Below are 15,444 nucleotides of genomic sequence, written 5' to 3'. Positions count from 1 at the left end.
GTGACACCAGGATTTTGGGGCAGTGAGGGACACACCGGGAAGAGGCTGGAATGAATTTGGCTCTAGCACTGCCAAACCACCTGGATGCGGGATGCACGCCGGAGTCAGCCACAGATCTGAGCCACTGTGCCCCCATACAGATTCTAAACCAGTGTGGAAGGATCTGGGGGGCTCCAGTCCCTCTTCATGGAGCTCTGGGCTCTGTGGACATGAACAAGGGACTTCACTGTGGACACCCCAATCCCTGCTCCCAGCTGAAATTCCCGCATCCGGCCCCGGAGCGGGCGGACACGCTGTGCAGCAGGACATGGTGCTGTGAGAGCTATGTCCTTCTCCATCTCTCAATCACTCCACCAACATTAATTCCCTAATTTAGCCCCTGGCAGCGATCCTCACCTTACCCATGGAGAAACTGAGGCTGGGGGAGGGAGAAGCCATTTGTCTCTGGGTAATGAGCTGGAAGCTGGATCCAGGATCACCCCCAGCTCGCAGGATGAGAGTCCCTGCTCTCGATCCAAAGCTTTCTATCATAAAAGACAACATTATGATTTATGATCATCATTAATCATCTTTGAAATGGAGTCCAGATTTTCCTGGATCTCGGCTGTGACACTGGGCTCTGGACATTTCCCCACTGCGAGTGTGCCGCATCCCGGCATCGGGAAAAGCCAAGGAACAATGGAAAACTGCAGCTAGTGGTGGGATGAGCTGGGAGAGGCAGTGGTTGGGTGGCTGGAACTGAGGTCCACTGACCCCAGGAACCATCACAGAGAGGGGGAAAGCTGAGAATGCCAGGAAGAGCAGGCAGGGAAAGCCAGGAGCTAGTCCGAGCTGAAGGTCACTCGCGGCAATGACGGAAGGCTGGCACTGGTCGGGCTGGATGCTGCCTCCAGTACACATATCCTGCAAAGGCAATCCTTGTTCCCAAACCTGCCTCCAATTCTGCCAATTTAGCCTTAAATCCCACCTCAAAGGGTCAGGAGCAATGCCAGGACCATGATGGGGCATATGATGTTCCACAGGACTCGGCACCTGCGCGGCTCCGCCAAACCAATCCCCACAACCCCGCGGTGATCCAACGGAGACAAGGATGGAGCCTGGAGCCAGAAGCCATTTCTATTTCAGACAGATGTGGATTCTCTGCTGCAAACCACACAGGAGCACCATTTTGACCAGCATTTACCGCCGGGGCGGGTGCCAGAATTCCCGTGTGCCAGTGCCGGATCCGACAGCGGTTCTACAACAATGGGACGGTCACTGGGAAAGTCACAGGCACAGCAGGGCCATGCTCCATCCTGAGTCCCTCAGCCAGAGCCAGAGAGCAGCAGGTTCTCCCAACCACCCGGCCTGAAGGATCTTGAAAAAGCCAAGGAAAGAGCCTGGAGCGTTCCCAAAATGGACACCGAGCCCTGGAGTACGAGGCTGCTCCCGAGGGAAGACCCTTACAGGATTCAGAATAACAGGAATTTCCCAAATAAAGGATTTTGGAGCCAACACAGTCTTCACCCAAATCCCCCAGCAGCAGCATGGGAAGCAGACAGGGGAGAACCCCCACTGTAAAATGGGGATCCCAGGAGCTCATCCAGGGGAGAGAGAGTGGCCAGCACACAAAGAGAGGGAATTCCAGTTACAGGGTTTGTACAGGTTTTTTAAAATGCAGAAAAATGGTGGAAAGGCAGGAAAAAGCAGAGCAGAGCGACGGGAAAATTGAAGCATCCAAACACCAGGAGGGAAGGGAACCCTCTGGGAGAGCATCTTTTCCCAGTAGTATCTCTCCCACCTCCCGCCCCACTCCCCTGGATGCCCTGCTCGGTCGGTGCTGAGAATTGGGAGAAATTTGGGAAAAGCCCCTTTGGAAGGGTCGGCACATCGGCCCTGGCTCGGGCAGCTCCAGCACAGTATCAGGTAAAAATAAAACATGTTTTGTTGCACAATGTGAGAAGAAGAGGTCAGTGAGCAAACCAGGAAGGTTTGTGGGATGGGAAGCTGGGGATTCCAGCGGAAAGGCCCGGATTTGGAAGGAGCTGATATTCCTGAGGTGAAGGGGGAGAGGGGCTGACAAAAGATCCTTTAGATTCCAGGGAAAAGGGAAAAATAACGGCTGTTGCATCGTACAAAAGCACCGATCCTTCCAAAATAACCTTGGAACAAAAACGCCCATCCCAGAACAGGGTGGCTCCGCCAGCGCAGGGTGGGGATGGAGGGACAGAAACGGACACACGGACATGGCCCAGGCAGCTCCACCAGCCCAACCCAGCCCTGCTGCACGATCTGGGGCTGTGCCAGCATCTCCTGACCCTTCGGAAGCTGGGTACCCCCGGCCCCCCTCGCCGTCCCGGGGGGCTCTGCCCCGCGTTTTTCCACTCAATTTCCTTCCCGCGTCGGCAGGAGATAAATCCCTCTGCCGAGGCAGGCGGCCGGAACGGCAAAGCCAGCGGTGCCAAGTTTAATAAGCAACCCTGATCGAGAATCCAGATAATAATTGGGATTATCGAGCTGGCTGGGAAAGAGCTTCCTCAGCTCCTGACGGCACCAGCACCCGGCATTGGGGTGACAGTGACACCCACGGGGGTCCCCAGCAGGGCTGGGACATTGACGGGAGACCGGGACACTCCCAAGGAGCAGCGGAAGCGAATCCATCATCGAATAGTAAAATAAAATTAAAAATAATAAACCGCTTTTTGAGTGCTCCACGCGCAGTCAGAACCTGCAGCACGAGGGAGTCTGTGCCCCTAAAATCCCATGGGAAGACCTCAGGGGTCCCAGTTCCATCCCCACTTCTGCAGGAGCTTCCCTGCATCCCGATTTTGGGGGGGAACACACGGAGCCGGCGCCGTCCCAGCGCCTGCGGAGAAGCTCAGCCGCCGAAATAATCCCGTCGCGGTTGGATTTTGTGCAGGGCACGAGGTCCTGGGGCTTTTTTTCCTCAGTGGAAACAGGATTGGAAAAGGAAAGAATTGGGATTTTTCGAGTTCTCTACAGGGTCAGGCTGATTTTATTTTACTGCAAATATAAATAGGGGTTTTGATAAATAAATAGAAAAAAAAAAAAAAAAAAAGAAAAGAAAAAAAGAAGACAGTCTAAATAAAACCCCCCCTGGAAGACACGGCACGGAATCTGGAATCCTGGCAGGAACAGCTATAGCTGGGCTGAGTGCTCTGGAATATTTGTATTTGCTGTCTAAACACTTTATCTCTTTCCCAGCACATGGGTGAGTTTTGCTCCCGTGTAATGTTCAAGGAAAAATAAACCGAGACGGATAATTCCTCCTCTTCTGCAGGGGGAAAAAGAAAAATCTGACAAAAACTTGGTTGCACTGGGGGAAACAGCAAAATATTTCCAAGAAAATTCGGCTGAATGCCAAGGAAATAGATGGAGGAGGCGATTGGGATGTTGCAGGAGGAGGAAGCTGGGGATGAAATGGGGCTTTCCCGGCCCCAGTTATTAAAAATCCCCATTGCCATTTATTCCCCTTTTTTCCCAAAGTCGGCGGCGCTGAGAATCAAAGCCGAGAGAGGTTTGGGTTCGGCACAAAAGATCTGAAATCCAGAGTTGGATTCCTGGAGGATTTCGGGGCTGGTGGGGAAGGAGCTGAAACAAAAAGTCCATTCCTGGAGTCGAACAAAAAAAAGGTATTGAGCGATGGTGTAAAACTCTGCGGATCCTGGGAACGCTTCGGTAGCGCAGTGGGAATACCAGTGGTGGGAATACCGGTGGTGGGAATACTGATACTGGGAATACTGGTACTGGGAATACCGGTACCAGCATCCACGGGGAGCAGCGGCTTTGGGTCCAGCACTGGGGTGTTGTTTAGTGGGACCGACCTGGCACGGGCAACTCCGGCATTTGCACGGACACACGCGTGTGCCTGGAGGTCACTGCAGGGAAAATGGGAAAATCCCACAAAACAAGGCTGGAGCAGCTGGAAACACCAAGGAGAGCGGAAAACTGGGAGGTCAGGAAGAGATGATGTGCTGAGGGAGCGTAGGGATGCATCCCACAGTATCCCACCATGTCATGAGTTTATCCCATAGGATCCCACCACAGCACAGGATCCAGCAGGATCCCAACCGTGGCACAGCCTCACCAGGACATGGCTCAGCCCCATGGCCGTTCCTCTCCCAGCAGCGGCATCACTCGCTGCTCCGCTGGGCAAACATGGGAAGAGGGGAAAAATAAAAATTTAAAAAATAGTCTAAATGTCTGTTTCTGCATCCCTCTCCCTTCATTACCAACCCAAAGGAAAATGTCGAATGGATCCAAGCGGGGCTGGGAATGGGAGCGCGGATCTCGCTGCCCCGGCGCTGATTGGCTTCACCAGAGCCGAGCGCCATCGATCCCGGGCTTTGTGCTGCAGGTGGAGATGGATCCATGGGCAAGCTGGGCTGGATGGGGTGATCCCAAAACTGCCAGCACCTCCATCCCCTTGGGAGGGCTCACTCTGGACCCCTCACTGCCTTGGGCGTCCCTCATCAAGGGCACAGGGAAGGGGAACTCATCCCTCTACCTTCATTATTATTCCAGGGAGTAAATTTTCCTCCTTTGGAATATTTTCCCCCACTGTTGTTGCTTTGAGCAGCTCATCCCCCTCTGAAGTTCAGGACCCCCTACCCTGTGTGGGGGCACAAAGCCCGGCTTCAATCAGAGCAGGGTGGAGGTGGGGGCTTCCCAATCCCTTTGGAGAAGGATCCTCTTTTCCCCCATCACATCTGCGGCGCATGGAGGAGCCGCTGCAACCCAGAGGGACACGGGATATTCCAGGGCCAGGGCAGGATCCAGCATGTGGAGCCCAAAGTTCTGCCCCACATCCCAGCGGGGACAAGGACACTCCTGGACACTGCCCAGCTCCCTCCAGCCAAAGTGGCAAATCCCATCAGGATCGGGGTCCATCCCAGTCTCTTGCCGAGGGATGGGATAAGGTCAAGAGGGAAGTGGAGCAGGATTTGTCCAGCACATGGATGGGATAAGCTTTGAGGACCCCTGGATTGAACACCCCTTCCAAAATGAAAGATGTGCCCTAAAGGTGACACCTGTCCCAGATGGGGCTGGCAGGGAGGTGTCACACCAAGGGAAACACCAAGAATGCTCCCAAGCACCAGCACAGCCCCACCTTGCCAAAATCCACAGGGCTTTGATTTCTCCACGGGTTTGGGGCTCAACAAGAAAATTTTGGCAAAGCCACTTCCCAGCCGCCCTTTAGGATGAAGCTCCAGGCTGGCAGCTCCATGGCCGTGCACCTCCCCACCACCAGCCCCAGTTCACACCGCCGGACAGCGCAGCTGAAGCCAACGGGTGACCCCGGCGGTGACCCCGGTGGTGACCCCAGCCCTGCCCTCGCCCCCTCCCAGCACAGCCCCCTCACATCCCCCCACAGCCCCCGCTCCGCTCGGCTTTTGAGCCGGGAGCCTCATTAGGAGGTAATTAGCTCCGGAACAATGGGAAGCTCTTTAGCAGCCCAGGCACAGCGGCAGCAACAAGCCAAGGGGGATCGAGGGAGGAGAAATAAATAAATAACAACACTGTGACCACCCGGGAACAAGCCAGGACGGAGCAGGGACACAGCCCAGCGCTGCCCGACGGGCTCCATCTCACTGCCCTGCTCCCAGCCTCGTCCCTTCCCGCTTTTCCTGCCGGGATCAAACCAGCCCTGGTGCATCCCACTCCCAAACAGCCCCATGGGCGCCATATCCCCGACACAGGTCCTGGCCAGCCGGTGGGAACAGCCATGGGATCCCCAAATCCAGAAGGGATGGGCTGAACAAAGAGTTTGGACCCACAGACAGCCCTAAACAAGCCCTGGCTTTGGGGGAGGCTGGGTTTAAAAATGCCTCTGGAATTCATCTGGTAAAAGCCAAAGTGGCCACCGGCTCACCCCAATGCTTCTCCAGCTCTGGAAAATCATGGAATCACTTGGGTTGGGAAAGAGCTCCAAGATCATTGATTCTAATGATCCAGCCTGGACCCTTGGAGCACAGTGCTTCCCCTGCACTTGCAGAGGCCAAACAGGGCCTGATCCTGTTTTTGGGATGGATCTCCAGGCAGAGGGAAGGAGCCAGGCATCAGGATGAGCATCGGGTCATGGCAAAGGGGGAAAAGGAATTTAAACACCTCTTAGGGGCTGCAGGTAACAGCGCTCCAAGCTGCTCGCCTTCCATAAATCCCATTAAATCCAACGAAGCGGGGCAGGATCTCTGCCCCGAGTGGGGAAAACCAGCTCGGATCAAAAGGGAGCCTCAGAAATCATGATTAATATCTAACACAAAAGAACTGAAATTGTCACCATCAGGAACGAGGAGCTATTTAAGGAACAATTGCTGCAATTTTCCAGCCAACCCAGCAGCTGAACCTTGTCAGGCACAGGCAGGTACGGCTCCAGCCAGCTCCTGATGTGGCACCGGGACGGACACAGCCGGACAGACAGACAGCCCTGTGCCTGGAGCCAGGTAAACCCACAGCCAGGTACATCCTGGAGCCTCCAGGTAGGAATTCCAGGGGAATGTCACACAGGGGTGGCACAGCATTGCCGGACAGGGCGGGGGGTTTTGGCATTGGATTATTTGTGTGTGTAAAGTGTATTTATGTGTATGGGGGGGGTGTGAATAAACACCCACATATGTAAATAAACACATAATTTTATAATATATATATAAATACATTTGTACGTAAATATATATAAATCTATATGTCTATAAATACATGTGTCTTTCTTTATACAGCAGCACTTTCAAAGCTTTCCAAGGTACCTGAGGGCACCTCTCACCCCCTGGACTGTTCCCACTGCCCACCCTCTGCGTGTCCCCCCCAGCAGGACACCCTGGGATCCAGGGGGGGTCCTGGGGACCGCCTGACCCTCCGGCAGCTCCGCATGCCCCCAGCCCATCCTCGCATTAGGATGCGGCGCATGGCCGGCATTTGGATACCAAATGTGCAACCAGCAGGGAATGTAATTGCGGTCCCTGGAAAGGGACAGGCGGAGACGGAGACGGGCACGGAGAGAGAATCCTGTCAGCGACGCCGGCCCGGTGGTGTCTGCTCTCCATTAACCACTCGCCGCAGCCCTGGGCTGGTGAGGAATTGCTAACACGGCTTAACGGGCTGGAAAAGAGGGGTGGGAAGGGCTGGGAGTGATCTCGGCACAAAGGGAGAACAGAAGGAGGAAAACTAAAAGAGCAGGAATTGCACAGGACGAGGCCGAGCGCTGGCACACCCAAACACCCAGCACTGCTCTGGCACCCCGAGAGGGGACTCAGACTGATGGTGACACAGGAACAACCCGAGTGCCAGGGTTAAAATTCACATTAAAAATCACTCTAAGAGAGGAACAGGGCATGTTTCTTTCAGAGGCTGATGTGGGCCCCAGTATGATGCCCCTGGGAGCAGGGAGGGGGGACAGAGAGATCTGGGGACACGTAGCAATGGGGGTGACCCCAGAAGTCCCAGCCAGAGCAAGGACACAGAGATTTTGGGCTCCAGCCCCACTCCAACATGGAGACATGGGTGGGATCCTCCAAGCTGAGCCCTCTCACTCAGCCGCCCCTCTGCAGCACCAAATTCCCCTGGAAAAAACAGATGTGACATTGTCTTTGCTGCCTTGATGGGGAGGTGGCACACACAGCCACCAGTGGCCTGGCCACAGCCCCTCGTGACACACAAGTGGGCAAGTTGGGCCTGGCTTGGGTGGTCAGTGGGTCATGGCCACAGCTCTCCTGACCACGGCCACTGCACTCCAGGCTCTCGGACAAAGCACCAGCAACCAGCAGGAGCTGGGGCTGCAGCTCCAGGACATGGGAATGCAGGAAAAGGGGGCACAAAATCCAATAAGATTGGGAACATGATCTAAATTCCCTCCAAGACGTGCCCCATTCCCCCCAACCCCACCACCCCTGTGGCAGAGGCACTTTTCCCCCCAAAGGACCCCCCAAATCTGCCATCACCACCAGCCCTGAGCATCACCTGGCTCTGTAAATCCCCCTGCCAGAAACCATTTCTCCGGTTCCCGATCCCAGGATTGGGGAGTGCAGAGGAGCAGAACAGAAATCCCAGCTGTGCTCACAAACCACACCGAAAAATAATACAGAAATCAGCAAAAGAGCCGTTCGGAGGCAGCGCCGTGACCTCGGCGTTAAACCAGGCCATGGGCACGATCCCGCCCGGTCCCAGGGACCTGTGCTGTGAACAGAGGGATGAAAACCCCCAGCACTTTGCACATTCCCACCCTGGATCCAGGCACACGGCAGTGACCGTGGGATTGCTGCAGGAACACCGACCAGCACTCGGGAATGACGATTCCCTGCCCGTCACCCAGCTGTCGGCAGAGCGGGAGACGGCAACAAATCCCAAACCCTCCGTCCTTCCTTGGCCTCCCCGGGGTTTCCAGCACGGCCATGAGGCCATGGATCACAGGACTGGGGACCTTTTGAGGACAGGTCACTCCTTCCCACAGACCTTTTCCCCCCATAGCACGGAGGTTTTACCAAATCCCCGATTTTTTGCCGCGCAGTGCCGCGCGCCAAGACATCCACCCTAAACCCGCTGTGGCGTGGGGGGCAATGGGGGCCAAAACTGGACACCCCAACCCGCTGGTGATGCTGGACACTCCAGCACACCAGAATCAACCTGGGTTGGCTCCCAAGACAAATCCACCCTGGAATCCTACGGGCGAGCAGCGCCCGCACCACCAGTCGGAAAACACGGAGTGACGGCGGGAAGAGCCCTGGGTGTTGTGCCGGACCCCTGCCTGCAGTGCCGGACCCCTGCCCGCAGTGCCAGCCCAGGGAGGAGCCCCAAGGTCCCATCCATGGGCACATCATCCTGGACATGACCAATGGATCCACCCGCGACCGGCCCGGCCACGGCCAACGGATCCACACCCGGGGAGCGACCATCGGCAGCGCCCGTCCGTGCCACGGAGCAAAAATCCACACTCCCACACGGTACCAAAACTGCCCGTTATTATATAATTCTACCTTCATCATCCTTCGTTTTTTTCCTGGATAACCCAGGAGTTCCATCCAGCCAAACGTTTTCCCAGTGCATCCTCACAAAACCATTTAAAAATAAAAATAAACCTTGTAAATCCACAGCGAGTGGTTAAATCTCTCCCCAGAACAGGGAAATTGCAGCATCCCGAGGTACCACTTATTTTTAATTTAGCCCCAATTATGAAATATAGAATTATTCTAATCTGGGCAAATCATATCGACCATGAGATTTATTCCTGTCTTTTATAAAATATAGATTGCTGTATAAACCTGAGGAAAAATATTTAGCGGCAGAGAAGGTCTGTGGGTTCAAACATTTTAACCTGGGGTCTTTTCCTCTTTTATTTTTTTAAACCCCTTTTTATTTCCTCCTTACTAAATGAGGTGTTGCGGGGGGGTGGAAAGAATGAAAACGAGGGACCAGAAAACACATAAATACGTTTTTTCTTCATTTTTAAGAATGAGACGGTCTTGTAGTAACTCCAGAGAAAAAACAAACCCACCGCTGGGTTCAAAAAGGGAATAAGCAGGAAACTCAATGGCAATTTCAATCTTTGCAACCCCTAATAAATTGCCTCGAATTCCGAGAGCCGAAGGCGCAGGCGGGGAGCGCTGGCGGCACGGGGCGCTCCCACATTGGGGAAATTTGGGTCACATCCCGGAGCCAGGCGCTGCGGACGTGCCTGCTGAACCCACCAGCCATTGTCTGCTCTTCCCTCCCAGCCCCTCGCTCTTCCCTCCGCTCCATTTTATTTCCCCCCACCCTCCCTCATCGAAAATATTTTGCCTGCCAACAGCAGATTTAGAAATGTATAAATATATAAATATATGTTGGAATAATGATCCGCCGTGGATTTTTCGGGGAGGAATTGTCGGCGGCTTCTACGAGGGGGCGAAGGGGATGGAGGCGACGCCATCACTGGTGCTGGGTCCCGGGACGCCCGTCCCCAACGGCCAAGGGGCTACTTTTGGCTGTTGGCACCACTGTAGGAACCCTTGGGTGCCAAATCCCATCCCCAGGAACCCTTGGGCGTCAAATCCCAAACGTCAGAACCTTTGGGCGCCAAATCCCAAAGGTCAGAACCCTTGGGTGCCAAATCCCAGCCACCGCCCCAACCACCTTCATCCCCAGGACGCCGGAGTTGGACCAGGGGGGGCTCCTCACACATGTTTGGCATTTGGGAGAACAAAAGAAAAGAGCCCAAAGTGTGGGAGCTTGGGGGGCGAGCACCAGGAGCCGAAACCAAAAACTTCGCAATGGGCAAAAAAAGAAAAAAAAAAAATTCAGAAAAAAAAAAAAAGAAATATATAATTCCCTGGCTCTTACAATCCCCCACAAAAATGTGAGGGAGATAATAAAATCCATATGCACCGCGGGCGGCCCGCGGCACAGGCACCACCGCCAAGGCACCGCCACCAAGGCACAAAGGGACGGGCTCGCCCCGATTTTGGGGCAGCCAGAGGGGCGTGGGTGGGTCCCCCCAAAGGGACGTGTGGAGGTTGGATGGACACCAGGTACTGCTGAGGGTCCTCGGGCCCGAGCACGTCCCAGCCCCAAAACACCACCAGGAACTTTACCCAAGTGCGCCGGTGTCATCGAGGGAGAGAAGGTGGCACTGAGGGTCCCCTCGTGGATGGCAGCAGGGGAGGAGTGACCAGAGCTGGCCTCACGTCGCTGGGGACAAGGACCAGGCCACGCCGTGCCCCAAAAGGCCACTCGTCACACAGGGACCGAGGGGGACAAAGAATCTCCCGTTTGACCCAGAAAACGGGACAGCCCAAAGCCGGGGCCCACAGGGGCTGCACCCGCCGGGCTCATCCCTCACTGCTCACAGACACTGCCGGGCTGGGGAGAACTTTGAGGATTTTTGGGGGAAATGAGGGTTTGATGGCTGGTTTTTGTTTTTACAGGAATCCCCCCAAAGGGCCCGTTCAGACCCCAAAGGGTGTCCCCAACAGGGAGGGTGGGGGGTCCCGAGGGTCTCAACCACCTGAGCATTCCCAGAGCAGAATTCCTCCCGCTTCCAACTCACCAACAGTTTTCGGTTCCTCAAAATCACGAACAAAGAAATACGACAGAAACGAAACTCTTGCCCCCAAAGAAAAAAAAAAAAACACTTGGTGGGGAAAAAACACATAGAAAAAAAAAATCGAAATTCCAACTGGAGTCAGGAAACGAAGGAAACTGTGGGGACTGCGCTTCCAGGCTGGGAATGACCCGGGAGCAGCAGGGCCGGCCATCCCCAGCTCCGCACTCCCCTTGCCCCCCTCAGGCCCGTTTTGCCATTTTTCCCCCCCAAAATCGTTCTTTCCGACCCCCCCGCGGCCGCGCCCGCCTCTTTGGGCGGATTTTGGGGGTTTTTTTTCGCAGAACGTTCATCCCGGGAGAGGGACCGGGGTGGAGGGGGGAGGAACTTGAACTTCCCGAAGTTGGGCAGGAGGGGCCGAGGCGCAGCCCCCGGGAGGGCGCCCCGAGCCCGGCGCTGCCGCAGCCCCCGGGGACGGCCCGCCCGGGGCCCCGCGGGAACTTTCGGGGGAGGGAGCCCCGGGGACCCCCCTCACACCTCCCCGGGGCCGCCCAGCCCGTTCAGCGGAGCCCAGCGGGGCTGGAGGGGAGCCCGAGCCGCTGTCAGCGGGTGCGTGCGCGGGGGGAAACACCGGGGGGAAACCGGGCGCCGAGGCCGCTCCCGCCGCCCCCCGCCTCACCTGGGATTGCTCCGGTTCCAGTAGACGGCGAAGCGGTCCGAGATAACTTTCCCGGTCTCGTCGGTCCAGACGCAGACGCCGAGCAGCGCGGCGAGCAGCGCGGCCGCCCCGCAGCGCACCATCGTCCCGGCGGGCGGCGGGCGCGGCTCCGGCCGCTTCACGGGGCGGCGGGGCCCTGGGGCCGGCCGGGGACGGCGGGCGGGGGGCGGGCGGCGGCGGCGGGCGGGCGCCCAGCCCTCACCATCGCCCGCGGCCCCGGGCGCCGTCAGCGGGGGGACTCGGGGGCGGCCGCGGCGCGGCGGGGCCGGGGCAGCCGCATCCCGCGCTCGGGCGGCGGGGACCGGCCCGGCTCCCGCGGCACCCCCGGGATCGCCCCGGTACCGGGAACCTTCCCCCCCTCCCCACCACCGCCGCCGCCGCCTCCCGCGCCCGGCCCGGCCCCCCCCCCGCGCCCAACTTCGGCCAAGTTCCTCCGAGCCCCGCGGCGCCGCCGCCGCCGCCCGGTGCCGAGCCCCCGGTGCTGCCGCCGCACCTGCGGGCTCAGCCCCGGGCCCCGCCGCGGGCCGCTCCGCCCCGGGGACAGCGGAGAGACAAAGGCCGGGCCGGGAGGCCGCCGCTCGCTCAGTGCCGCCGCGCCATGCTGCGCCCACCGCCCGCGCCCCCCGCCCGCGCCCGCCCCCGCGCCGGCCCCGCCCCCGCGCCCCGCCCCCGGGCCCGGCCCCGCCCCCGCCGCGCGCCGGCCCCGCCCCCGCCTCTGACACATTGTTGCCACCGGCGGCCGCGCGCGCGCCCGGCGCGCTCCCAGGGCGGGGCTCCCGCGCGCCCCCGCGGCCACGCCCCTGCGGGGGGGGTCAAAGGGGGGGGGGATCTGCATGGGGGGGGTCACAGCGGCCGGGGGGGCTTTGGAAGGGGTGGAAGGGGTGGGGGTCGCAGCGCGGGGGCTGAGGGGGTTTGGAAAGGGGAGGGGGCGGCGCTGGGAGGGCTTTGGAAAGGGGGGGGGTGTCACACCGGCGGGGGGGTCTTTGGAAGGGGAGGGGTCACGCTGGCAAAGCGGGGGGGCGTGTGAAAAGGGGAGCGGTTCCCTTCCAGGGATTGGGATTTTGGAACGAGGGGGGTCACATGAGTGGGTGGGGGGCTCTGGGAGCAGGAGGGAGGTTTGAGGGTCCGTTATCTTGAGGATGGGATGGGTTGATGGGGGTTTTGGGGTGCCCGGGAGGCGATGGGCGGGAAGCGTCAGGAAGGGGCAGTCAGGGGCTCCCACTGGAGGGGACAGGGATGGGGATGGGGTTGGGGACAGGGACATGTCCTGTGTCCCACAGGTGCCAAAGAAAGACAAACAGACAGATGAATAGTCTCCCTCCTCTGCAGAGACTTATTTTCACCTCTGATATAAGGATAAATTAAACAATAATCCATGTTTTAGGAGATCACTCTGCTTTGTCGAAATCTTGGAAAACAGTGATGGGAACAACAGAGAGCCCTGGAGCTGCTGTGGGGCCGTGTCCAGCTCTGGGGAGGACAGACCTCGGGGAGAACAGGGAAAATCCAGTGGAATTTTTGATCACAGGTGTGCCACCCAGACACACCCCTGAGCAAGGACACCCCACAGTGCCACAGCCACATCCCCAGGCCAGGACTGCCCACGGCCCTGGAGCCACATCCCTGAGCAAGGACGCTCCTCTTGGGCTGCCCAGGGGGGGCTGGTCCTCGCTGGACAGGACTGCTCTGCTCCCAAACCCCCCTCGGTCCCCCCAGCTTTCAAAAACTGCTTCAGAAGGATGAATGCACACAGGTGGATTCCGGACCCTCCTCCCCAAGGATCATGGAATGTGCCCCTGGGTGTCCTGGAGTGTCCTCCCGGGTGTTTAGGTCCCCCCTGAGCCTTTCAGAGCCAGAGCTGGCTCCCACCAGAATTCCTCAGGTGCCTCCAGATGCAAAGACGCTTCCAGTTGGATTCACAAAGCACCAAGGTGCCCATTAAGTCCATCAGGAGGAGCAGTTCCAGCACATCCCGCTGCCTGTCCTTCTGCTCAGCATCCAAATATCCCTGTAAATCCGTCTCCATCTCACGAGCTCTTTGGAGTTTGTCCGTGCTAAAAGGGAGGGAGCGGCCCGGAGTAAAACACCTCCAGCGCCACACGGAGAGGTGGGATATAAATAAAATATGGATCCTCCTCATTATTTATTTAGCAAATCTGTTTAGGAAAAAACTCCACGGACTGTGGGGCTCTGCATCCCTCCCCCCCTCCCCAAAGGAAAACAAATAGAAACCAAATTATTTTGGAATGATGCCGGCGGAGCATCCTCCCGCGCCGCAGCTCCATCAAGGTTATCCATCTCCTCATCCCGCTCCCATCAGGATCCGTCTCCATCAAGCCCCCGACAGCCAATCTCCCTCCTGTCAGCGGACGCTGCCATAAACCCGGACACTTGTCTGTCAACTTCATTTGTTTCCATTTCTCCAGCCAAGCCACTAAAAGCCTTTCTGGGCTCTCCGGGAGGCCTGGCCGTGGTTCCTCCCAGTTTGGGGACAGCAGTGGGAGCCCTGGCAGAGCCATGTTCCAGGGGCAGCTCCAGGGGCAGCTCCAGGGGCAGGGCAGAATCCAGAGCTGATCACAGAGTGATCCCATCAGTGTTTGTGGATTGGGGAATGGGGACGATACAAAGGGCACTGTGGTGGCCAAGGGGTCAGCCATGGGTGCCAGGTCACCAATGGGCACTCACTGGCTTGAGATTCCCAGTTCATCCCAGCTCGGCCCAGGTCATCCCAGCTCAACCCAGTATATCCCAGCTCGGCCCAGTGCATCCCAGTTTAGCCAAATTCAACCCAGTGCATCTCAGCTCAGACCAGTTCAACCCTGTGCATCCCAGCTTGTAGCCCTGGTTTGTGCCTGAGATTTTTTTTTTTTTTTTTTTTTTTTTTTTTTTTTTTTTTTGGTGTGTGTGTGTGGGGGGGGGTTTGGTTTGGTTTGTTTTTTTTTTTTGTTTTGGTTTTTGTTTTGTTTTGTTTTGTTTGGGGGGGGGTTGTGTTTTGTTTTTTTTTTTTTTTTTTTTTAATTTTTAAAAAAAATCTCAGTCACAAACCAGTTCATCACAGCTCAGCCCAGTTCAGCTCTGCATCCCAGCTCAGCCCAGTGCATCCCAGCTCCTCCCAGTACACCCCAGTGTATCCCAGCTCAGCCCAGTACATCCCAGTTCAACCCAGGACATCCCAGTTCACCCCAGTGCATGCCAGCTTGGCCCAGTGCATCCCAGCTCAGTTCTTCTGGGGCTGTGGGGGATCCCAGATGAAATTCCCTGGGAAATGGGGTGACCCTGATCCGTTGGGATGAGGCAGGAGCAGCCCCACACCTGCTCCAGTGCGTTCCCTCCCAGCCAGGACCAGTCCCAACACGTCCCTGCCCCAGGCGAGGGGGGAGCCCAGCCCTGCTTTGCATGGAACAACCTCTCCTTCCCCACTCCTGGTAACGGGAAGGAAAACCTTTTCCAGGATTTTTCTGGCTTCTCCAAACAGCACCGGGTTGTTTTTCTAACCAAACAAAACCAACTATTTGCCTTAATTACTGCAAATCCTGCAATTTCCAGCCCCCAGCTCCATGCAGGGGGCAAGGCTGGATGCAGGGAGGGATAATTCACACCCGCCTTCCTCTGCATTAATTGGATCGGCCAGGAAATTATGGAAAATATTTGCTACAGACAAAAAAAGCCTTTCCACTAAAAAGGTGAGGAGTCGCAGGGAAAGGGCTGGGAAAGCACA

At 57.2% G+C, this 15,444-nt stretch overlaps 1 protein-coding gene across 1 annotated transcript in view; it reads right to left on the bottom strand.

Moving 5' to 3' along the window:
* EFNA2 (ephrin A2) overlaps window positions 1–11,809 on the bottom strand; it is a gene marked incomplete at its 5' end in the record, with an annotated part of 40,037 nt that extends 28,228 nt beyond the window's left edge. The window contains one exon of the mRNA XM_083879942.1: window positions 11,688–11,809. Coding sequence (XP_083736068.1) covers window positions 11,688–11,809 — 122 coding nt within the window. The remainder of the gene's footprint in view (window positions 1–11,687) is intronic.
* Window positions 11,810–15,444: the final 3,635 nt, after the last annotated feature.

Source organism: Zosterops lateralis, assembly GCF_965231275.1.
Source record: "Zosterops lateralis genome assembly, chromosome: 29".
NCBI lineage: Eukaryota > Metazoa > Chordata > Aves > Passeriformes > Zosteropidae > Zosterops > Zosterops lateralis.
The sequence above is the reverse complement of the archived record's forward strand: the minus strand, read 5'-3'. Positions and strand labels throughout refer to the sequence as shown.